General features: G+C 35.4%; 2 protein-coding genes across 2 annotated transcripts; both read right to left on the bottom strand.

Annotated features, from left to right (window-relative positions):
• Positions 1–462: 462 nt before the first annotated feature.
• LOC107646504 (uncharacterized) lies at positions 463–2324 on the bottom strand. Its single transcript, XM_088490429.1, has 2 exons — positions 2002–2324; positions 463–1903 (listed from the first exon to the last, which is right to left on the bottom strand). The coding sequence occupies exons 1-2, from the start codon at positions 2322–2324 to the stop codon at positions 463–465; spliced, it is 1764 nt and encodes a 587-aa protein (XP_088346555.1).
• Positions 2325–3892: 1568 nt separating this feature from the next.
• On the bottom strand, positions 3893–11050 carry LOC107645901 (sucrose nonfermenting 4-like protein). The gene is made up of 14 exons (XM_016350047.3): positions 10756–11050; positions 10198–10556; positions 9911–9998; positions 9272–9451; positions 8300–8407; positions 8142–8201; positions 7960–8049; positions 7296–7430; positions 6379–6523; positions 6132–6305; positions 4966–5029; positions 4810–4879; positions 4593–4710; positions 3893–4195 (listed from the first exon to the last, which is right to left on the bottom strand). Exons 2-14 carry the CDS (start codon positions 10320–10322, stop codon positions 4104–4106), a joined length of 1449 nt encoding a protein of 482 aa, XP_016205533.1. The 5' UTR covers positions 10323–10556; positions 10756–11050; the 3' UTR covers positions 3893–4103.
• Between the last annotated feature and the right edge of the window lie 14076 nt (positions 11051–25126).

Genomic DNA, 25126 nt, shown 5'->3' with positions numbered 1-25126 from the left:
TTTATCGATGCATGGCAGAGGGTAAGCATCCTTAGGACATGCTTTGTTTAAATCTGTAAAGTCGACGCACATGCGCCACTTACCTGAGCTTTTTCTTACCATTACTACGTTTGAGAGCCATGTGGTGAAACGGATTTCTTTTATGAAGTTGGCTTTGAGGAGCTTCTCTGTTTCTTCTAAGGCCGCTTTTGATTTCTCTGTGCCGAGGTTTCGCTTCTTCTGGGCTATAGGTCGGCTTGTTTTGTTTGTGGCCAGCTTGTGGCAGATGATATCTGGGCTAATGCCAGGCATATCTGCCGGGGTCCAGGCGAACAAATCAGCGTAGTCTTGTAGTAACTTTATCAATTCCGATCTTTGTTGTCCTTTCAGTGCTTGGCCGATGTAAGTTACCTGCCCCGGGACTTGGGTTAGCTGGATTTTGTGTAGCTCATCTGCTGGTTGAGGTCTTTCCTGGGTATCTCCTCAAGGATCAAGCTCGGCCAGGGACAAGATTTCTGTGCCATTTATTGAGTGGACCTCACTTTGTTTGTGGCTTATGTCCGATCTTTTTAAGCTAGCATTGTAGCATTGCCGAGCTTGTTGTCGGTCAGAATGTATTGTCGCTATCTTGCTATCTTGAGCCTGAAACTTAACACACAGATGATAAGTAGATACGACTGCCCTGAACATATGCAGAGCAGGTCGTCCGAGGATAATATTGTAAGGGCTGGGGCAGTCAACTATTAGGTATTGTATGTCTAAGGTTTTTGATAATGGGTTATTTCCCATCGTCGTCCTTAGCCGTATGTAACCTTTGACTGGTACTCTTTCGCCAGAGAATCCTACTAATTCCCCGGACGAAGGCTGTATTAGTTTCTCAAACAGATTCATTTTTAAGAAGGTAGAATGAAAAAGGACATCTGCACTACTACCTGGGTCCAAAAGGACTTTTCTTACTATAAGGTCGCCGGTTTGGATGGATATTACCACCGGGTCGTCCGAGTTTGGAGCGGCCGAGCATATGTCAGTTTGGTTGAACGTGATTTCTAGGTCAGATGTGTTTTTGTTGCTTGGCAGTGTTGTTTCTTCGATTGCTAACATTGCACGGTAGCTTCGTTTCCTTGCTGAGATCGTTTCACCCCCTCCTGCGAATCCTCCAGATATGCAGTTTATGACGCCTTTGGGTGGGCTATTGTTCGACCACTTGTTGGTGTCTTTATTGGCCGAGGTTTGTTGACGTTCTTCCTTATTGCTTTCCCTGTGTTTTCTGCCCTCAATGTACTTGTCCAGGAGGCCCTGCCGTGCCAATCTCTCAAGGAGATCTTTGGCTATCACACATTCGTCGGTTGTATGGCCATATTTTTGGTGGAAGGCACAGTGTTTGCTTGTATCAACGAATCTTTGATCTTGGTAGCTTCCTGCTCTGGCTGGTGGTTTTATAATCTTGGCATTGAGTATTTCTTTGATTATTTTTTCCCTCTTTGTGTTGAATTTGGTATAGTTATCGAATTTCGGAGTGAGCTTGAATGATCTACCGAGGTCTTTAGCATTTGCCGATCTGGAAGATCTGTCATCCTCTTTCCTCGGCCTCCTTTCTGTTTTGTCGGCTTCTCGGAGCTCTTCGATCTCAATTTGTCCCGCTGCTCTTTCCCGAAACTCGTCCAGTGTTTTTGGCTTGGTCACTGCGATGATTTCTCTGAACTTTCCGGGCCTGAGACCAGCTTTGAGGGCATGTAGGTGGACGACTGGGTTCAGGTCAGGTATTTCCATGGTGGCGTCTGTGAACCTGGTCATGTAGTCCTTTAAACTTTCTTGTGGGCCCTGGCGAATGGTGCTGAGATAGTCCGATCCATGCACATAAATCCGAGCTGCCGCGAAATAGTCGATGAATGACCTAGCTAATTCTTCGAAGAGGCAATTGATCCTGCAGACAATTTCAAAAACCACAGCAGGGCAGCCCCATCAAGGTAAGTAGGGAAAGCTCTGCAAAGCACAGAATCATTGTTAGGTCCGTTAAAAAACATCATAGATTGAAATTTCTTTAGGTGAGCCCGGGGGTCACCAATCCCCTTGTACGGCTCAAGGGAAGAAGGGAGAGTGAAATGTTTTGGCATTTGGTAGTTTGTTATCTCCTCGGAGAACGGATTGTCCAAGGTCAGCTTTTCCTTGGGGGGGTTGACACCTATTAGATCGGCTCGACCTTGGGTTGGACCTTTGGAGTTGTTTTCCTCTTGCTTGCTGTTTTGTGTGGATAGCTCAGCTAATCTCTTGACTTCTGCCTGTAATTCGGCCAGCTGGGCCATGAGTTCGGCTTGATTGGCCTGAGGAACTCCATTGTCAGCCATGTCATCAAATTAATGGGCCCTGCGCAAGAGAAGAAAAGAGAGTGGAAATAAAGTGGGGTTAGAGACGGCCCCACGGTGGGCGCCAAATGTTCCGTCTGTGATGGCCGAGGTCGATGATCTTTAGGCGAGCACTTGGATACGCGGCTAAGTTATGCGTCGTTCAAGCGTAACGGTGTGATTTTGGCCTCGATCCTCTGAAACACGGCGGCGGGAGTACCTACACAAAGCACTCCGATGCTCAAGTAAGTGTGTGAACAATTAGTGAATAAAGAGTAATAACTAGAAGTGAACTTAGAACCTGAGTCTTTCTGAATCAGAGTGGTCAGATTTATAGGTGTTTTGGGTTTGTTAGTGAGCTTTGTTAGTTCCGATATTCCTGGTTAGTGCCGTTATGGATATCTCTTGGGAGTGTGGAGACGTGATTGAGTAGTGTGTTCAGTTTTGGAGATAGCTTTTTGGGAGGCAGAGTTTGTTTGTTCTGTTTTACTTGTTCCGACCTTTAGGGTCGGTCTGTAACTGAACTCAAATGCCGATTATTGCGTGGTACACATCAATTACCAAGACATTTGTCCCAACAAAAAATACCAAAACTCAACTCCTATTACAACAAATAAAACAGGTAATACAATAAAAATTTCATTTATTCAAAACATCATTTATATTGTTCATTTATATTCTTCATTGATTATATGAACTAACTTCACTAACATTAATATCATGAGATTTAGATAACATACAAATCAAGAGATTAAAAAAAATAAACAAATTTAATACACATCTTCAAATGAAGAATATATATACAAAGATGAAACCAAAAAAAAAGATAATAGATAAAAAAATGTATACAAGTCAATAGTTCAAAAAAAACGTCTCTACAAAAACATATGATAGGGGAAGAAAAAAAAACTCTAACAATAACCGAAAAAAAAAAAAAAGAACAAACACTATATAAAAAAAACTAAGTCTGTCAATTAAAAAAATATAAAAATAAAAATAATAAATAAAGATATAATTCTATACAACTTCAATATAAAAACTTTTATATTATGAAATATTTTAAATAAAATATACAAATTTAATATTAATTTATATATATTATAAATAATTTTTAAACAATATATTTTATAAAATATATCGTATATTATCATTAATTTATCGCTCCGGTGCATCGCACAAACTCACTCTAGTTTAAGTAATAATAATGAGAGAGAATATTTACAACATCGTTCCTATTTTGGTTCTTGATAATTTGTAACATCATTCTTCACTACGGTGTAATGTAAGTGACAGCTCTATTAAAAAATAAGTCGTTAAGAATACCAAAAAAAAAAAAACATAAGTCGTTAATCAACGTTTCAACAGAAAAATCTAAATTAACATCCAAAAACATAACATGAAATTACAACCAGCCAGCAAAACAGCGTGCGCTCGCTGCATGCGTTCTTTCCTAGCACCTTTCTTTTTCTTTCTTTCTGTTTTTTTTTTTTTTTTTCATTCACTATTCCTTTTCTAAGTGTCTACATGATTTCTTTTAGCACTGGACACACATTGTAGATGTGCCGGCACAATGGAGAAAAAGATTTCATTAAGATCTTCAAAGGAGAAAGTTGAAACTAAATTTACAGAATTTTCTCTCCCATTTTGTATCCCTAAGTGAGCAACAAGAACCAAAGATGCCCATCCAACAACTCTAAAATGTAAGCAAAGGAAGGAGAATTGCTCAGAAAACAAGTGCCATTAAATTAAATCCATTCTTCCAAACTGCTTTTCCCTTCCCAGTTAGCCTAACAAGAATTTGAACACGTCACTTAAGGAAATTATCCCTTCCACGCGCTTGCTGCCAGCTTCCACAATCACAAGTCTCCTAACCCCTGTAGCAAAAATTGAAGAAAATTGGTGCAAGAAAAAAAAAAAAAAACAACCACCATACTACGGATACACGAAAAATCAACCACTTATAGAAAATACATATTAGTTAAACAACACATATATTTATATTTTATACATAAATATAGTGACTGATTTTTTGTGTACACATAATATTTTTTAAAAAATAGTAAAAATCTTTCCATAGACTTGTTTTTAACAAGTATAACCTTTCTGTAATTGATGAGATCTTAAACAAAGCTAAAAAGAATTAATAATTTGAGTTAGTAGAACAGATAGTTAATTCTTAGTTACATTAACCAAAGTGTGTCTACAAACACCCAATTTAACATCCTCTGTTCTTTTTATAGGCAATGAGCTTCTTGGTAAAGAAGATATTACCGGGACTGGCTAAACGCTCCATAACTTTCTGCAATGAATCAGACTTCAAACACATATGACATCTCTGGCCATTCCAAAGCCCATAAGGAGAATTTGCATCTTGTCTCAAAAGCAATGCCTATAACCATAAAGTGCAAAGATTTAGTTTCAGTTTTTGCTGACAAAAGAAACCGAACAAATGTAATTTTAGTCTCAAAAGCTACAAGGTAGTGATTACCTGATGGATACTGATCTCATCAAGGGATATCCGAGCATAAGCTTTATCTTTAGCCAACGCCGTAATATCACTAAGAAGAAATTTAATAGCACGTATAAAATTAGGTATAAATGTGAGAATCACACACACAAGGATTCGAAGAATAAGAGATACTACCTTCTTGAATATATATCAAGCAAAGAATCATTATCGTCCACAATTGGTATTGAGCTAACTTCAGCTGCAAAAAGAAAGCATATTCACATAGGATACGGATATTCAGACACTAAGATAAATTGTTCGAAATGTATAATGCACTATGATGCACGAACACTGACACGGACACGGGACACGACACGACACGAGACACACCGACACACAAATTTTAAAATCTTACATGACACGGGGACACGCATACATATAAAATATAAAGTATTTTTTAGATAAACCGTAACGATATTTTAATATTTTATTGATATTAAAATATAAATTAAATTTTTAAATTATTTTTAATGTCTTATTTTAATTATATCAAGTATTTAAAATATTTTTTATTTTAATAAATAATAATATATACTATATCTAAATTTATTTTAAGAATATATATTAAGAATAAGACTGGATATGCTGACACGTGATTGTATTTAGGTGTGTCCACGTGTATCTGAAGAAGAATTTTTTATTTTTTATTGAGACACGGTTTAGACACAACAGACACGCGTGTCGGACGAGTGTCGGTGAGTGTCGTGTCTGAAATGTGCCGACACGCAAACACGGCAACTCAACAAAGTGTCCGTGCTTCATAGATAATGCAGCTAATAAATACTACATACGAATTCACAGATTATAAAGTTTCCCAGTTCAACTGCAAGAGAAAAACGTGTTCACCAAATATTGTCCCTCTTGCCAAAAACTAAAATATCATAAATACGTATTTTTGAAACAAAACATACATTTTGAAAAAGCTTAAGCGAGAAATGGTCTACCAATCTGTACTCCTGATCAATGAAAATTACACAAATTGATTTGACAATTTCAGTCTGACCTGCAATATAAAAGATTTGACAAACTAACTGTTTCCATTAAGTACAAAAATGAAAGGTGACACCATGCACAATTACCAATCTTTCCTACATTTATTTTTTTTTATCCTCTTTAACATTGATAATCAGTTTTTATACCCAAAGGAAGTACGAAAGAATCACCATGAATCCCCCCCCCCCCTCTTTTCCTCTCTCCTGTCTTTCCTTTTTTCATGAAAAGTTGTGCAGGAAAGACAAAGCAAAACTTGGAAACTTAGCAGAACAAACATCAGGACAACTTCAAAACAGAAGAAAGTTCACCTTGAACAAACATTGACAGAGCAGCACCTAGCGATGCATTTGGCCTTAGCATTGCAAGTGGCTGTCCATTTAGTTCCCCAACTTTAGGCAACCGTGTACCTAAAGGTATTGAACCAATCGGTGAGCGAAGAATAGGCAAAGAACCAGATGAGTACTTGAAATGCCTGCATATACCTGGAAATTTAAGTACATCTATTAGTTCCATTGTCCAAATAATTTTCTACAATCAATAGATCTAGATGCTTACATTTTAGAACTCCTGATAAGGAAGCCAGGTGTAGCAGCTGATGAAATGAACCATCATCTGCAGAAGAATGGATGATAGGAACTGTTGACACCTTGTTTTGCAGAACTTTCAAAGCAACTACTTTAAGACATTCATGAGGTCCAGCCTGAAGATCAAAGACAAAAACAGAAGGAAGTCCAATCAGTGAAGATTCAAGACTTCACCTACAGTGCTTTTTTATGAAGAAAGAATCATAATCAGAATGAAGTACAGACAAGTGAAAATTCTTCAACATATGCTGCTACACAGTGTGAGCCTTAGCAAAACAAGTAGGTTGCCAGTTGTGACATCGAGGTCACAGATTTAGATCCTAGAAATAATCTTTCTGTTTACAGAGATAAACATGTGTATGTCTATTCTCCCCAAACCCCACAAGGTGCAGGCTTCATGCACTGCGAGTAGAGGGCTGCGCTTAATACTACTGCACACATGAATCTTCCTTTACACTTGCTACATATATCTACTTAAACAATCTTGGGATTCTAAACTGGTATGATGTCTACATAAGATAATGTCTTGCTACTTTTAATTGTCGTATGTTTTAAAGATTACACACATATATTCAGTTTGGTTCACTTAACATTGATTAGTTTGAATGTCCCAGGCCATAAAAATCACATTTGTGTGTGTGAAGAGAGAGAAATTAAAACCAGTGCTTAAGTAGCTATATAATTCTCTTCATTATACACATCTTGTCATATAACGTATTATTATTTATCCACCACATTGCAAATGCATTCCTGACTATGTTGAGTGATCACAAGTTACAATCCTGAACCCTCCAACGTACATAAAAAGATGACTATCATGTGAAAATATGGAATCACAAGAATCTTATATGCATTAAAATTTTGCCATAAGTGCTCCGGAACACTTACATAAACAAAACGCCAAGGATATGATCCCCCATTACTACTAAGTGTTCTATGATGCTGTAGTTTTCCCTCTTTCCAGGCTGCTATTGTATGAGTTTCAAGTTGTTCTTCAGTCAGATTTGATCCATGATTTCCCAGCTGAAATTATGCTAGTTACACAGCTAATGAATAAACCGAAATATGCATCATGCATTCCACTCTTAAGAGTAGCTTATGAATTAGAGACACCAAAGATTAGAAATGAACAATCATGAAAAATACAACACCAATGCATGCGAGCAAAGATAAACCACACATGTCTATGAGAAATATTCCCTGAATAGCAAATAATCAACGACAAAGATGCCAGAACTCAAAATTTTATATAAGCCACATTTACTAAAGCTTGTGGTAGAAAACAGGAGCAACTATCCTTAATTCATTATCTTCCTCATATTTACTTTCAACCATACTTGGATTTAGGAATCAGTGAAGCCACTACATGTAAAAACTTTCACTTAAATTTTTTTCCCCCTATCACTTTTTAAGTTCTTATTTAGATCAATTGTACCTGTTGTTAAGTAGCTTCAAATGTTAACCCAATAAACTATTATTTGAAGAGTCCAATAATGACTGCAACCCAAAATTAAGCACAAGAGATTTCCATAAAATTTTGTTCCCCACAAACCTCTTTCAACATTAGAATGAAATCCATTGCACTGAGCACTCCAACAAACTGGCTCCTGCAATAATCCCATAGAGGAGCAATAGCTATGCCCTGAAAAAAGATTCTTCTACAACTGGTAAAACTCGGCCGACAGATGATATGCATTCATGGGCATGGGTGTGTTCATGCAAAGAGAAAAATACCTGTTCATAAAGCACATGAAATGCTTGCTTAACTGGTAAATTTATATCCAAGGCAACTACCTGCAATATAAATAAAACTACAAATGAGCTGAAGTCAATTTCTATAGCTCTTACTAAATGATGACATAAGAATATAGAGAACAGAAAAGTATTCAAACCTTCCCTGAATCTGGAAGTAACTCGTAAGCAGTATGTGTAGACAAGAATTCAGATACACGGTGGCGAGAGACCTCAAGATCAGAATCTGACATACTTGGATTAGCCTCCTGGTAAATTTCTCAAGTCAAATAGTTTCTTTAGTGTAACCTAAGCCCTAAAGTTTGACACTACAAGGACTACGGAATAAAACTGGACATCATGTATAATGAGATAGGATATAGAAAAAGGAGGAAGATGTTTCACTTCCGAGCCAAAAAGAAGATATAAGAAACATAATATGATCTAAGAATTCAGCAAGAATTATATTTGCCTCTTTTGATGGATTTCTTTCCCAATGCCACCATGTTATAAAGAAAAGAAGTCACTTTAGAGTAACAGACCATCTGTATTTGTTCTAACTAGCTGATAAACTTCACCATAGGATAAAATATGGCCTTAGCAACAGGGGTTTACAATCATGGATATTCATTTGGGAGTTCGTTCATGATTATTATATATTTCCAGATGTTTCCAGCTCAATTTTTCTTATACTAGTTTGGAAGGGGACAGGCAGGTAGCTCCTCAGAAGAGCAATTTGTGATAATTATCTCCAATCTATAGATTTAAATTATAGCTGTCTTTCCCATATTCCCCCCCTCTTCCGTCAGAATTAGACATAACTTCTTCAAAATTCATTTTAACTTACAAGTAGGTTTCAAGCTGACACTAACAGGGACACAAAACATGCATTTATTTTTCTAGAAGGAAAGCAACTCTTGAAAACCAGTGATGATCAGACTAACTTTAAAGACCAATCAGATAGTCACTCTCACAAGCCAGGCTGTTAAAAGGGGAGAGACTCTACTTAAACACAGTTCCTTAATATGGCTAACGTTGGACTCACACTCCTATGTTAGTTAGAAACTTAGAATACTATCCAATAATTAAATTACAATGCCAAAACAGGACAAAAGTAAGAAGTGAGGACTTACCACATGCCCAAAGATAACACTATCAACCTCCATGTGAGATCTACCAGGTGTTTCAGAACTCAAAATGGTGTGCATATCTGGTTCTCGCCCTAAATAAATAGTATTAACTACTCCATAGTTCCCACTTACAACTGGTTGCTGCTCATCGTGGCGCCACTCACCATCGACATTAAATTTGTACTGCACATTGTTGGAAAGAATATTAGCCGTGTCAGCTTGAATCAGATATACATTCCATATTATGTTAAGAATTAGATATTAGATATATTTCACTATATTTCCCCATTGGGGAAAGACAACTCATGTGCCTTATTTGAAGCCTCTGTCAACTTTTACCCATACATACAGTCATAAAGTGATTAACAAAACTCATAAAGAAACCTTGTCTGTTTCAGCCTGTTCTAAGTTAAGCTTAATCCCAAAAGGTTTAACAACAATTCACTGACAATGACAGGCACATTCCTCCTTCTTTTTTTTTTGTCGTCCTCACAACTTGAGTAAACAAAACTGAATGATCTCATTCACCTACTCTGATCTTCAAGGATAATGAGGTTCAAATAACCTAATTTTCATTAGTAAATGTTTCAGCATATTAAAATTATTTCCTCAAGCTTTCGATATTCAAAGGGGACAAATAACCTGATGATATCCAGGCATTAAAGGGCAAGTAACTTGAAAGACTGAAGGGCATCCCTCCATAGGAGACATTAGTATATGTTCTGACCATCTGCGAATAAACAATTCAACCTTAGTAAATTAATTCTCCCACATAAATAAGAAACTGGAAAAAATTAAAGGAATTAGAAAAAAAAGAGAGAACCCTTAGAATACAAACACAAGCACATTCTCACATCTACCATGTAGCATGTTGAATAACAAAGAACTAGTCTAGTAGCAATAAAGAATTTGATAATACATGTACCTACCTCGTGAAAGAACCACTTAGATATACCCTTTTTCCCCCATAAGGCCAAACAAACCGCTTTGGAATCAAAATGGGTCCTGACACTCCACTACCCTCAAATCCTGTTTCAGCTACTGGAGCAAACATTTCCTCTGAAATTCGACACCCCACAATTCAAAAGCACTCTCCAAAGCCACAAAAAGCTATATCAAAATCACTTCTCTGCCACGGGTATCCTCCACAGCAGAGCAGAGGAACCCTCCCCTTAATTCTCAAACATGCAGTGTAGTGTACCTTCACAATCACCACCACCACCCCTTCAGACCCACTAAACCCAGAGGGCTGTAAATCAAAACTCCGTGATCGATGATAATTAAGCACCTGAAAAATCAACGAATTACGTCAACATAATAATAATAATAATAATAATAATAATAATAATAATAATAATAATAATAAATTTTAAGTTATCCAAAGTTCCACCATTCAATGGGCACAGTTTTCAGAAGTTGTGCACAATTTGGATTAGCCCATCCCAGATAATAGATTTTTTATTCCAAAAAAAAAAGTGAAATTTTACCACGAGATTCGAAGCAGCGGAGGTCCTGAAATTGGGTCCGAAAGCAATCTAGGATGTTAGTAAAGAAGGGGATTTAGGTCAAAAGCAGTGTAGAGAAAAAAGAGAATAGAAAATCAAAGGGATTGAGAAATTGGCATTTGAGGGAGGGAATTGGAATTGTGGGTTGAGAGAGAGAGAGAGAGAGAGAGAGAATGAGACTGGAAAAATGGATGAAGCAGCGTAGGTGAGAGAGAGAGAGAGAGGAAAACGAGAGAATGCATTAATTAATTAATAAAGCTACTAATAATAATTAATTAGTTAGTTAGTTAATTAAGTGTAGTTAATTAAGGTGGCAGGCAGGGCCTTTGGCAGCAGACACAAAACAAAGGCCAAAAATTAATACATTGGGGCAGTAATTATGCTTTGTCATGGTAATTAAGAACCATAGGCAGGTAGACATGGAATCTTAATAGGGTTAAAGCTACTTTGTTCAACTATCAATAACTATTTTTTAAAACTTTAGTACATATGTTAAAAAATTATTAAAATCATATAAATATAAAAAAATATTAATTTTTATATTTTTTTAGTGTAAAATAGTTTTACACGTGTATTTAATTATGTAATATCACATTAGTAAAAATAACTCTTTTTTATATTAAATACACGAATAGCCATAAAAAAATTATTGTGATTGTACGATTATGTAAAACATGCAATTGTTTTCGTGTGAAGTTAATAATTGAGAGTCATTAGATAACAATTTAATCAAACCTATCAAATTATCTCATGACTCTTAGCTTTTAATGTCACATGAAAATAACTACATGTGAGTTTTCACCGTAAAATATATTACATGGTCAATATATCAACGACTCCGTTAGGAAACCAAATAGCGGGTACCAATTAGAGCCAACTAGCAGTTAATTTTTTTTTTTTTTTGGTAAAAACATGAATTCAAACTATTATAAAGAAAACATCCAAAATCTAAAAAATAAAACATCTATCCCAATAATAACAAACATCCAAATTATTTTATAAAGTCCAAAATATATTTTAAATATTCAAATTTATTTTTAAAATTCCAAAATTCATTTAAAAAAGAGATATCCAAAAATTATTTAAAATTTATTTGGAGAGAACGTCAATTCAAATTATCATGAAAAATATTCAAAATCTAATAAAAAATTAAAAATCTAAAATTATTTTTAAAATTTATTTTTAAAAACCAAAACCTAACAAAACGAGACATCCAAAAGTATTAGAAAAAACATCCAAAATTAGAAAAAGAAACATATATAACTATAAAAAAAATCCAACACCTAAGACAAAAAAAAAAATTCAAAATGAAGAAGAAGAAGGTGGCAACGACAAATGCAGGGTGAAGAAGAAGTGGTGACAGACGCGATGAAAAGAAGAAGCGTCGGTTTGGCCTTTGAGAAGATCATCGATGGAGAGAGATGCGTCAATGCTGAGATCACGTTCGACGGCAATGCGTTCCTCGGATCCGCTGGATTCCGCAGTGGACGGCGTTCTGGTTGGCGTAAATGTTGTGTGTGGTGGACGCTCCTGCATCCGATATAAAAGGTGTTGCATTTAGCGTTCGGTAGTCACGGCAATCGGCAACAAACGGTGATGATCGGCAACGTCAACCTCGCAACGGAAGGTGTTGCATTGAAAGGTGATCAGTAGTCCTTGGAGAGTGGTGACTATGAAAAGAGATCATAAAGGTGACAATACGATACGAGATAAGAATTGGAGCAGTTATTTTTTTACTTAGTACTCTGAATATGTGTGAATGTGAAACTAGATTGCCAACTTTAGTGATTTTTTTTAATTTTTTATTTTTTTAAAAATTTGAATTAGAAGAGAGTTGACTTGTGTTGGTTTATGACCCGATTGGTTTTTCATATTTTTTCATATATCAAAATTAAGTTCATAACAAAAATATATTATTTTAAGTGTTGGTATATCATATAAAAAAATAGAGTTAAATGTCAAAACTGACATGCAATAATTTGATAAGAATTTGTTAAAGTGACAGTGTCTCATGATATTAGAGAGGTTTAAATCTAATTCAATACAAATAAAAAAAATTAAAACTACTAATTTAAATTTGATTAGAGTATATTTTTTCAAATATAATGGATTTAATTAAACTTATTCTTAAATAGTATTTTATAAATGTAAATAAAATCTGTTTAGCGAGTAGACAGATAAATCCTTGTAGCTAATGGATAAATTAGTCTATGTAGTCATTCACAAAACGTTGTATTTTCTCTCTCAATTCTTTGTTTATGTTGTGTCCCAAAATCCTACCTTGTTCAAATTCTAAAATTATCCTGTTCTAATGACCATTAGTAAGAAGTTTAGATGCATCCAGTTGCAATTAAGAAAGATTCAACCATGGAGAATTACTTGTCTTTTGAGATATTTGTTGGGTTATTTACTTTGAAAACCAATTGAATTAAAGAGTAGAGAGAGATCGCATGAAATTTCAACAATTCAAGTTCTATAAAAGAAATAAACACAACTAATTTACTACTCTTCCAGCCTCCAACATTTTCTTCCTCTTTCTCTTTAGCGGCATGATCATCAGAATTATTATCGGCTACACTGCTTTCATGGCAATCTCGGCATTAGTTTGTCACCTCTAGTAGCGAAAGAAGATAGAGGAGCAAGAAAAAGAGATCGAGAATTAGGAACTCGACTACTGGCACCACAAATTCTTCTACTATAAACTCGGCAACATAATGGTAGAATTAAGAAGGGAGAATCTTCTGGGCTCCAACAGTTTTGGAAGAGTATACGTCAGAACACTTCAGAACAATGCAAAAGTAGCTATGAAATGCGTCAACCATGACTCGAAACAAGGCATGAGAGAATTTTTGGTAGAGATTTCAAGCAGGAGGAGGCTGCAACACAAGAACTTGGTACAAATGAGAGGATGGTGTAAAAAAGAGAAAGAACTAAGCACTAAAAGAAAGTTATCGGATACCGTTGAATTTATTGGTAGATTTATAAAAAATCCACCAGTAATCTGTTTATTGTCGAATTTAGTAGCCAAATAAATTCGACGGTATAAACCTTGCCAATAACTATTTACAGACAACTTTTTCGTCTGCCGCTAATTATCAGCGAATTTAGTGGCATATATAAATTTAATTCTGGAGCTTGTTACTAGTGGATTTAACCGACGATAAATCCCCCAATAAACTTAAATTTTTTATTTTTTAAAAAAATTTGTTTGTAAATTCAATATATAATTTTAAATATTTAAATTTAATAATTTCTAACTAATAAAATTCAAAGTTTTACAATTTCTTAAGTCGTAAGACGGAATGTAAACGTCACTCGTAAAATATAAAAAATTAAAAATTATAAAAATTATGAGGACACAAATTCACAAGTTAAAAGTCACAACTCAAAAGTTAAATTCACAGCTCAATCACAAATCAAAACACAAATTTACAACTAACAAGTTTACTCGACATTAAAATAAATTGTAGTAAATAAAGCAACTAAACTACTGTAATGAACAACTAATTAACTAAAATCTAGTCATAAAAAGATTAACTAAATTTGAATAAATTATTTAATAATTATCCTATTCTTCATCTATCAAAAAATCTTGACGAATTTCACAAGCTTCCACATTACCATATTCAGGAGTCAGATTTTTACTTGCATTAGCTTGATTCAATGCCATTTATGTTCATAAAGGATTTAAAAATAACAAATATTCAACGAGTCAGTTCAATATCACAACAAGAATTCAACAAATTAACAAAAGTTACATAATTGTGTTCAATGCCAATTATATAAATAAAGGGCCAAAGAGTGAAAGAACATCAATAGATCAACTTCAAACAACATAAAATTCCTATGGCAACTGGAAGATCTAAGATATTTAAGAGGCCAATTCATGAGCTGTTTGTAAATCCTGCGAAATTCAGAAATAATTAACCAAGAAATTAATTATTATTCAAAGAAATTAAGAAATTAAATTTTATAGTTTAAAGAAGTAGAAATAATTAAAATATGAATTTTGGCACTAATTTTAAAAAATTTAGCCTAAAATTAAACCGTTGGGTCAAAATTGGTTGAACTGGACCACATTGGGCCAAGGCCCAATCCATTACTACCAAATGAAATGGCTTCAGCCATTTCTTCTCTCCTTCGTATGCAAACACGCCGAAACAAAAAAGGGGGAGGAAAAGAAAATCTCAAACCCTTGGCTCCAATTTCAATTCACCACAATTTTCAATCTGAAACTCCGATTGACGAGCCATCAACGACCACGCATTTGTCTTGAAATTCTCAATAAAATCTACTGAACAATTTGGTATGAATCTAGCAATTTCTCACTCAACCACTCTCTCTTAAATTTTGAATTTGAAGCTTTAATTTTGAGAAATTATGTTATTTTGGTGTTATAGGATTGAATTAGCTTTGGGTACTTGTTGGGTCTTGTCTCAAACTTCCATTGGTAAGGTAAGAATCTTCAAAACCCTTTATGAATCATTAATTAGTGAAACCCTATGTTGATTTTGAGTGATATTATTTGGATTAGATTAAATAGTATGTGTTGGGATCAAGTTGGTGAATGTTGGATGATGGATTTGAGTCTTGGAAGCTAAGATTCTATTTTGGTAAGGAACTTGGAGCTTGAAGCTCATGGAACGGAGGAATTTGTGGTGTCTTTGGCTTAGGGAGGAATCAGCTAAGGTATGGTTTTGGTTTCTCATAGATAATATATAATATTGCGTAAAAACTTAGACTAGTTCACTGTAGGATAAGTTGAACTAAGTTGAATTGTAAGGTTTAGCAAGCTTTGGTAAAAACGTTGTGTCGTGATAAGAATGAGTAGATTATTGACAATTGTTGATGGTCGTGATGGTTGATAATGATAGTAAACTGTGAAGATGAGATAACGATTGTAATTGAATTGAAGATTTTGAGTGTGTTGGTGAGGTTTGTATGTACTGGTGATGAGAATGTGGTGAATCATTGATTGTTGATGAGGTTTGATAATGATTATGAGTAATGATAATAATAGATTGATGATTTATGAATAATGTGGTATGATTAGGAATTCTTTAGGTGAAAAATTACGGAATTGGATAGTGGTATGTTGAGAAAGGGGTGAAAAGGGTATTAAATTATTCTTGATAAAATTTGGTGTTGTTTTGAGGAGTAAAATAATAATTTGAAATTAAGGTTTTGGAAAGAATAGGATTTTGGTGTTTTGTTAAAGAGTAAATTTTTGACCAACTTTGGCGAGCCATAACTCGATTTCTAGACCCCAATTTATGTGAAACTTATTTCGAATGAAAATCGGGTCCGTGAAGTTTATACGGTTTGAAGAACGGATGAAAAATCATTTAAAACGAGAAAGTTATGCGCGTGTGAAGTTCAGTGCAAAAACCTGGTTTTCTACAAACTTAACAGCTTTTGAGAAAAAGGGAGTGTTGCATACGCGACCTGCACGCTCGACGCCAGATATGTCCACTGTTTTGTAATCTCATGTACACAGACGGTACACGCGACGCGAGCACTCCCCCTGTTTTGAAATCTCGCGTACGCGGACATAGTCTCGTGTACGCGAGTCCTCTGTTTTAGGCAAAAATGAGATTTTTGAGTGTTAAGTCAATCCTCTATCTTTTTAAACCTTTTTAACACCTGTTTAAAATCTATTAACGAGTCTTCAAGCTTTAGAAAAAGGGTGGGCGTGTTGAAGAAGTTAAATGGAAAGTTGAGAAGAGATTGAAAAGTGAATGGTTGAGTTGTTAAGGCAATAAAGTGATAAACGATAAATGATCTATAACTAATAGCAATGATGATAATGTTGAATGAGTTGAGATGAGATGAGATTGATATTGACATTGATGATTTATGATTGAATGATCACATGATTTATGTGTTTAAAGATTTTTGAGACATTCGTTGACCCCCTGTACGTAAGATGTGATCGGACACTTTAACTATCCTGGTTCTCCCATGGCCATGCATATACATATAAATTTGAGATTGGAGTTTTGTCTCCCCCATGGATAAGCTTGTGATATTTTCCATGGATAATTTTGAGCTTGGGGATGCGCATACAGAGGGCCTGTCCACGGTTAGCTACCAGGACATGTCAAGCTGGCTATGTATCTGACAGATGATATCATCAGCCATAGGACAGGCATGCATCATATGCATTTGAATGATTGCTTGAGTGGGCATTATCTTGGTTTACCTAATTGCTTGACTATGTTCAATCTGTTAATTGCCTATTTGCTGTTTTTGCATTTATTTGTGTTTTTCTTTCTTGAATTGTATGTCTGTGCAACTTAGAGACCCCTCGTATGGCGGAAGTGTGACGAGAGTAGTTTTATCGGTGTTTTGGAGAATTGAAGGAGGTAAAAGTGAAGTGTTGAGTTAGGATTAGATTCAGAACTTGAGAACCTTAGACAGTTTACCTAACTTCTGGTTTAGTTTATTCCTTAAGTTTTAAATCTGAGTGTCGGAGTTCTAGGATTGCCTTTGACTTTCTTGGGACCTTATATATTATATACGTTGGCACCTTTACCATGTTGAGAACCTCCGGTTCTCATTCCATACATATGTTGTTGTTTTCAGATGCAGGTCGAGATGCACCTTGGTGAGCGTCTAGAGGTTCCTATGGCAAACGAAGTTGGGATGTTATATTTTGGACTGTTGGTTATATACTTATGTTTATAGATTCTCCTATGTATATATATAACTTATGTTTAATCCTCTTAGAAGCTTTTTGGAGAATTAGGTGCTTTCTTTATATATGTTGGGATATTTTGGGATATACCTATATACATGTATGTATGTACATATTCTCCGGCCGGCCTTGGCTTCGCAGGTCGAACCTGGAGCTTGATATTCTGTATCTTTTGACTTTCTGCTCTTATTATATATGTATGTGTCTTTACTTTCTTCGTGCTCAAGTTTCCGATATGCGAGCGATGTGCTTTTCTTTTGCGACTTATTGCTTAAGCTTTCTTTCAAGGCTCCTCGATTATAAATTCCTTTCAACTACACTATATATATTTTTATTTTAGAGGTCATAATACTACACCACCTCTGTTTTACGGCTTAGACGTTAAGCTCTGTGTAGTGGGTGTTACACTATTAGCATACACTGAATCAAAGTTGACCAATCTAACAAGGTTTTAGCACATTTTTAACAAAGAGTAAAAAATTTTCCAAAGATTAACAAGGATTATCAAAATTTTAGCACAATTTTTGTCAGCATAACACAAAACAAAGCAACAAATCAGAGTTCAGTACAACAAATAGTACAAAAAAAGAATTAGCTTCATGCCACAAAATTTTAAATTCTAAACCATTAATCTGATAATTAACACAGCAAATTCAAGTAACAAAATCTAAAGAAATCTAATCAATGCCACCAAATTTCTCATGAAACCTTAAATTTTGATTCTGCATATAGATATCAAACTTGATAATCGGCACTCTCACTCAATTGCAAAATTGAATATCACAGCCAAATCATCAAAACCAAAATTTTTCAAAACTCCACCAAAATAAATTACAAGAATTGATCAAATTTCAATGATTCACTTCAAACACAGATCATAGAGTCCCTGTGTAGACGTAGCACTCAGAATAATAAAGAAGCCAAGAACACAACAAAACTAAACAATTAAATAAAACTAAACAAAAAAGAAAACAATAAGAAGCAAGAACATCCTTCCACAGTTTCACAACATAGCAACTGGGCAATCATCAACAAGATGTATTCTCAAAACTCAAAATCGAAAAAAAAAAAAGAGTCATGTACCTAACAAAGGCAAGCAAGGTTTGGAGGAGAAATAAAGGCTGAAGGCGACCAAGACTGGGCTCGATGGGGGGACAAATCGCGGCTAGAGGCAACACAGCTGGAGGCGAGATTGGAGACATCACAACAGAGGGAGAAATCAAGGATTCAAGAGGGCGATGGGGGAGCAGCGACGGACAACATTGACTAGAGAAGAGAGAGACAAGGACGACGTAGACAATCATGAATGGCGATGCAGACGAGCATGAACGGCGACGCAGAAGAGGTTGACGGTGGTAGAAGGGACCTAACGAAGAGGCAAAGGAGGTGGCATCAGTGAGGGTGCGGGCTTGACCTCCATTGTTGAAAGTGTGAGCTTAGCTTAGGGTGAGAGACTGAGAGTGAAAGTGTGGGACGGAGAGTGGAGAGACTGAGAGATGAAGGAGAGATGGTTCTTAAAAAATGAAGGTCTCTGATAACCCATATTTTATGATATATCTTGTGCTTAATTTGAGTGATTTATTCAATCCTTCACCCACTTATTCATATTAATTGCATGGTTTTACTTTCCCTTCCTCATTATGTGATGTATGTGAAAAAAAACATGTTTCCTATGCTTAAAAATAATCATTTTGATTACCCTTTTATTTCCATTCGATATCGTGATTCGTGTGTTGAGTAGTTTCAGATCTTCTAAGGTAGGAATGACTTAAAGGATGGAAAGGAAATATACAAAAATGGAAGGAAAGCACAAAATGGAGTTTTTGAAGAAACTGGCATCGCCGCGGCCGCATGCCAGCGCGAATCAACAGCGACGCGACCGCATGACTGACGCGATCACGCGCCACAAGAAGAACACGTATGACGCGGCCGCATGACTGAAGCGACCGCGTGACAAGGAAAACTTCGAATGACGCGGCCGCGTGACCCACGCAGACGCGTGACAGAGGCCACGCACCAGAAATTGCAGAAAACGCTCCCAGCGATTTCTGAAGCCATTTTTGGCCCAAATCCAAGTCCAGAAGGCATAGACCAGAGGTTATGAAGTGGGAGAACGCATCCATTCAGGGAGTCTCAAATTAGTTAGTTTTCCATGATTTAGATTTAGTTTTGAGAGTGAGATTTTCTCCTCTCTCTTTAGGATTAGGATTTAGATTTAGGATTTTATGCGCTTTCAGGGTTATCTATTTTTACCAGGTTCAATATTCCTTTTTATTATTTTCTCAATTTTATTTATGAATTCTTCTATATTACAGATTACTCTTTGAATTAATGTTATTTGAGGTATTTCAGTTTACAATTGCTTTCTTTTATTTATGTTACTTTTATCCCCAATCTGAAGATATTTTTATTCCAGTAGATTTACTTTTCCCCTTTTGGTCTTGGTTAAGAAATCAGTAACTCAGGAGTTATCAAACTCAACATGATTGATAATCATTATCTTTACTAATTGAATTGAACTTCAATAACCCCAATCTTTCCTTAGGGATTAACTAGGATTTGAGGATCTAACTAATTAGTCACTTGACTTTCCTTTGCTCTAGCAAAGGTTAACTAAGTGGAATTAAGATTCAATTTTCATTATCATTGATAAGGATAACTAGGATAAGACTTCTAATTTCTCATACCTTGCCAAAAGTGTGTTTTACAGTTATTTATTTAATTTACAGTCTTTTACTTACTTTAATTGCAATTTAAATCACTTGTTCCTCATCTTCAAAACCCCAATTTACAATCTTCACAACAATAATAAGAACATACTTCCCTGCAGTTCCTTGAGAAGACAACCCGAGGTTTAAATACTCGGTTATCAATTTTAAAGGGGTTTGTTACTTGTGATAACCAAAACGTTTGTATGAAAGGACTTTTGTTGGTTTAGAAACTATACTTGCAACGAAGATTTATCTGTAAATTTCTGGACCACGCAAAAGTTCTCTCATCAGTCTCTAAATTAGGGTTCCCAAATTTGAATTTCGGGGTTAATTTTATTAGCGAATTTACCGTAAAAAAAATTCGTCGGTAACACATAGTGTGGGGTTGAAATGGTGCGTTTCATTCAATTACGTTACTATCGGATTATTTTGCCCCTAAATTCGACGGTAACAATTGCGCCAATTTTTTCCTCCAATTATTACCGGCAAATTTACCAACAAAAAGTTGAATTCGCCGGTAAATCTGTCGTTTGTAAGACCCGAAAAATAATAAATAATTAGTTAATAAATTAAAAACGAGTTAAAAGGGTTAGAAAATTTAAAATTTACAATTTGAAAATTTACCACCGAGGATTTAATCTAGAAAAATTAATTTGAGCACAAAAATATAATTAATTGCAGAAAAATGCGTACCAACATTAAATTTAATTGTACCGCCTTAAAATTGTCTAGTACTACGAGTGAGATGTTGAGATGTCCTTGCCCCATTTTCAGTTTCTCTTCTAATTTTGCATTTTTGGGTTTGAGATGTTGAGACATTTATGATTTTGATATTTAAGGGAGACTTAACCTTGAGTTTTAGCAGGATTTTGACCCATGAACACGTGGTACAAGGTAAGAGAACTCTTTTTCTTTGATTTTTCCTAATTATGTATGAAACCCTAGCCTGAAATGTGAATAAATTGTTTAATTAGATTGAATAAGAGTGATGGTTGACTTGGGTTGAGTTGTTGTTGTAAAATTGGAGTTGGGCTTTCTTTTGGAGAACTTGGTAGAGGCTCGGTGGTGTTGATTGAGGTTCGTGTTTGACTGGAGATGATATTCAAGAAGTTGGAAACCATCGTCAATAAGGTACGTGTCTTGGTTTCAGGTGAATATTATGTGAGATTATGTGAAAACCTAGGTTAAATGCCTCTAGAATGACGTTGAATGAAAATGATTGTTGTTGTGATTAATTGGTTGGATGGTAACTTGAATTATGATATCGATATAAATATGTATGTATGTATGCGTGATTGAATTGATGTCGTGTGATTGTTATGAAGGGCTATGAAAATGAAAATTTGGGCCGGAGGCTGTGATAGGATGAGATATCCCCTATTTGGTAAGTTATGGTAAGTTGGTGGTATTTGCCATGTGTGATTTGTTGTTCGATGATGAGAATTGTTGGGTAATTGATTATTGTTTTGGTTGTCGGTGGGAAAATATTGAAAATGATTGATTGTATTAGAAATTGGTTAAATTGGGCTTTGAATGGAAGTGATTGAGAATTGTTAAATGAGTGTTGAGGAATGATTTGGGTTAGTTTTGAAAGGAAAACAAAAGAGAATTTGAGAAATTGACACTTAAGTGAATTTTTGGTAAAAACAGATTTTTGACGAACTTCGACGGGCCATAACTTGGCACTTGAAACTTGGATTTGTATGAAATATATCTTAAATTAAATCCAGTGATAAGAGCTTTAAAACCATCTAAGAATGAAGGAAAATGAAGTTTTGTAGTAAAAGTTATGAACGTTTGAAAACTAGCATTTAAAATTGAAATTTCAAACTTTGCAAAAAACCAGAAAATTTGGCTGGCATATGCGCGCATAGAGGCATGCGTGTGCACCACTCAAAATGAGTGATTCAACTCGTGCATACGCACAGGTGATGCATATACACGAACCCTGTTTTCTTCAAAAACTCTATTTTTGACTGTTCCACCTTTTCGGCGTGGTTGTAACCCCCTCTAACTTCCCTATGGAGCTGAATAATTGATAATTAAGTCTTGAATATACTGAGAAGTGATATGATGATTAAATTGAATTATTCCTGGATAGACACTTGGTTAATTGGATAAAATTGTTGCAGGGATGGTAGTTCGTCCCGCCCGCGGTGAGGACGGTGATGTTATCCTGCTCACGTGATAATGAAAATTGATAAATTGATAAGGAATTAGGGTTAATGAATCTAAGTGCGATAAATTGATATGAAATTGGGGTTAATGAATCTAAGTGTGATAAATTGAAAATTAATTAGGGTTAGTGCATCTAATAACTTAAGAAATTGATTAAAGACGTGATGTTGTCTGACTTGTGGCCTGAATGGCTGGATTGGTAAGGACAGAGATTTGTCCCACTTGCGTGGCAAGGTCTGGGTGTCATCCTGCTTGCATATTGATTTGATATTTTTTCCAACCAAGGTCAGTGGTTATATCCCACTTGTCCATGGTTCCGGTGTAGTTGTAGGGATGGAAGTTTTATCCCATCTACAGTGAGGACGGTGGTTTCATCTTGCTCATAGATTAGGCAAGTTGAGGATGTAGAATTCTCTCTCTTGTGTTGTGATTGTGATTGGAATTTGATGTTGAGCACAATCTCGTGAGGATGGTGATACATAACGCTCATTTAAGATATGGTGCGTGAGGCTCAGTGGGACGGCGATACGTAACATCCACTTGAAACCTAAAGGAGGATTTTCCATGAGGACGACGATACATAATGCTCACTGAGGGGATGAATTTATGAGTGGGGTCGGCGATACGTAGCACCCACTTGAAACAATGAGTACAACTTATTGAGGATGCGATATGTAATGCAAACTTGAGATTGGAAGAATGAATGATCCCCCATGAGGATGACGATATGTAATGCTCATGGAGAGGATGTTTTCTGAGATAGGGGACAGCGATACATAACGCCTATCTCATGGACGTTGTCGAGTGTGGATGTGAGGAAGATGGTAGGCACTCATCCCTCGATGTATTCCCCACGTTTCTCTCTGTCTGCAAGGTGGTATGTCACTAATCCCTCGATGTGCATGGCACAGTTTCACAGGAGAAAGGTGGTAGGGCACTCTTCCCCGATTTATTCCCCCTGATGACTGCCTCTAGGAGAAGGTGGTAGGGCACACTCTCTCGATTATATGATGCGCAGGAGAGAGACGATATCCGAATTAGCTATCGAATGTGTCAGGTTCTGGCAGTTTAACCAACACATGAGATCATGGCCAGTAGGACAGGCATGCATCATGTGCATTTGTTTGCCATTGTTTGAATGTGAACATTGTGTTTGGTTTACCTATCTGAATATTATGTTAGTTGCTAATTTATTACTTGCCATACTTGCTCTCTAACTGCGTTTGCTTTGTATTGCTTATTGTTTGTGTATGATTTTACTATCGAGACTTGAGACTTAGGATTAATGATTATTTTGACTATGGGAGTGAATGAGATTGGTGGTAGTTTAGAGTATGTTAAATTTGGCAAGATGAACTCTGTATTGATTATTAATTGTGATTGATTTTACTGGGTTAAATACTGATACTGAGAAATTGTGATGTTGGATATAAAGATGCTGGAATATATTGAGAAGAACTGAGATTATAGACCATTGATATAGCTGAGAACTTAGCATGTTGACCCAGTTTGGATTATAGGATCCTAGGCTTGAACTTTGTGAGTTGGAGACTATGATTGCTAGTGAGTTCATGTCGTTTTACGTAGTCTCTATTTGGAATTATTATCCTACTGAGAACCTTTGGGTTCTCATCCGTTGTGAAAATTGTTGATTTTTGAGATATAGGACGTGATGCACCTTGCTGAGCGTGCATGACTCCTTTTGGTGAAAGCGAAGACTTGTCTTTTGGATTTCATTTTGTACTTAGATGTTTATTCTGCAGTTTTCTTTTAGAGGTTTTGATTATGGAAAAACATAATATATTTTGGTGTACTTTGGGTTGTAATATTTTCTAACCGACCTTTTCTTCACAAGTTGAGACTAGTGCTTATTATGTATCTATTCTAAATCTTATGTATATATGTATCTCTGTTCTGTATCTAACGTTGTCTGTCTCTAATGCTTCGTGAGTGATACGGTTATTGTTTTGTTATTCTTTCTTCATAGGCTCTTCGTTATGATATTATTATTCGATAACTATATGTATATTTTTGTTTTTAGGCGTCGTAATGCCTCACCACCCTTAATTTAAGACTTAAGCGTAAAGCTCCGATAGAGTGTTACATTGCTAACCTCCGACGTAAAATCTAAATGTATTCAACGTTTTTCTTGTAGTAAAGACACAAAAAAAATGAAAAAAGATTTAAAACATATTTTATGAGAACTAAATAAAACTACATTATTTTTTGCAATGGCCATGAGAAATGCTCTGTCCACTAGCTATAGAGTTTGATCTGTCCATGTCCATTTCACTATACGTGGACACTTAATGATCATGTGTGTGAATTAATGTTAAACTTAGTATTTGATGTTATTAACAAACGAAAAAAATTAACCAAAAGACTATATTGATTAATGAAGATAATTGTCAAAAATATAATTGTGCATTAAAATTTTTTAGAGATTAAAATATCCATTTCTAAAAATTTTAAGAATTGATTTGGATAATAGTTTTTTTTTTTACGTTATTTAATAGGATAATTTTTTTTATCAAAGATATGAAAATTCGAACCCACGACCTCTAAATGAGTATAAAAAAATTATGCTATTGGAGTTATAATTCGTTGCCTATTTAATAGGGTAATTAACTAATTATCGCTTGGTCAATAATATGTCATATGGATTGGCCTCGTTGACCCAATTAGCTTATTTTAATATCAGGTTGACCATGTGTTTTATTCTTTTATTGATATTGCCCCATCTATGACATTTTTTGTCGAAGTTGTT

Source organism: Arachis ipaensis, chromosome B6, assembly GCF_059453495.1.
Source record: "Arachis ipaensis isolate K30076 ecotype BB chromosome B6, ASM5945349v1, whole genome shotgun sequence".
In the NCBI taxonomy this organism is placed as follows: domain Eukaryota; kingdom Viridiplantae; phylum Streptophyta; class Magnoliopsida; order Fabales; family Fabaceae; genus Arachis; species Arachis ipaensis.
Note: the sequence above shows the minus strand (reverse complement) of the source record. Positions and strands in the feature narration are given on the sequence as shown.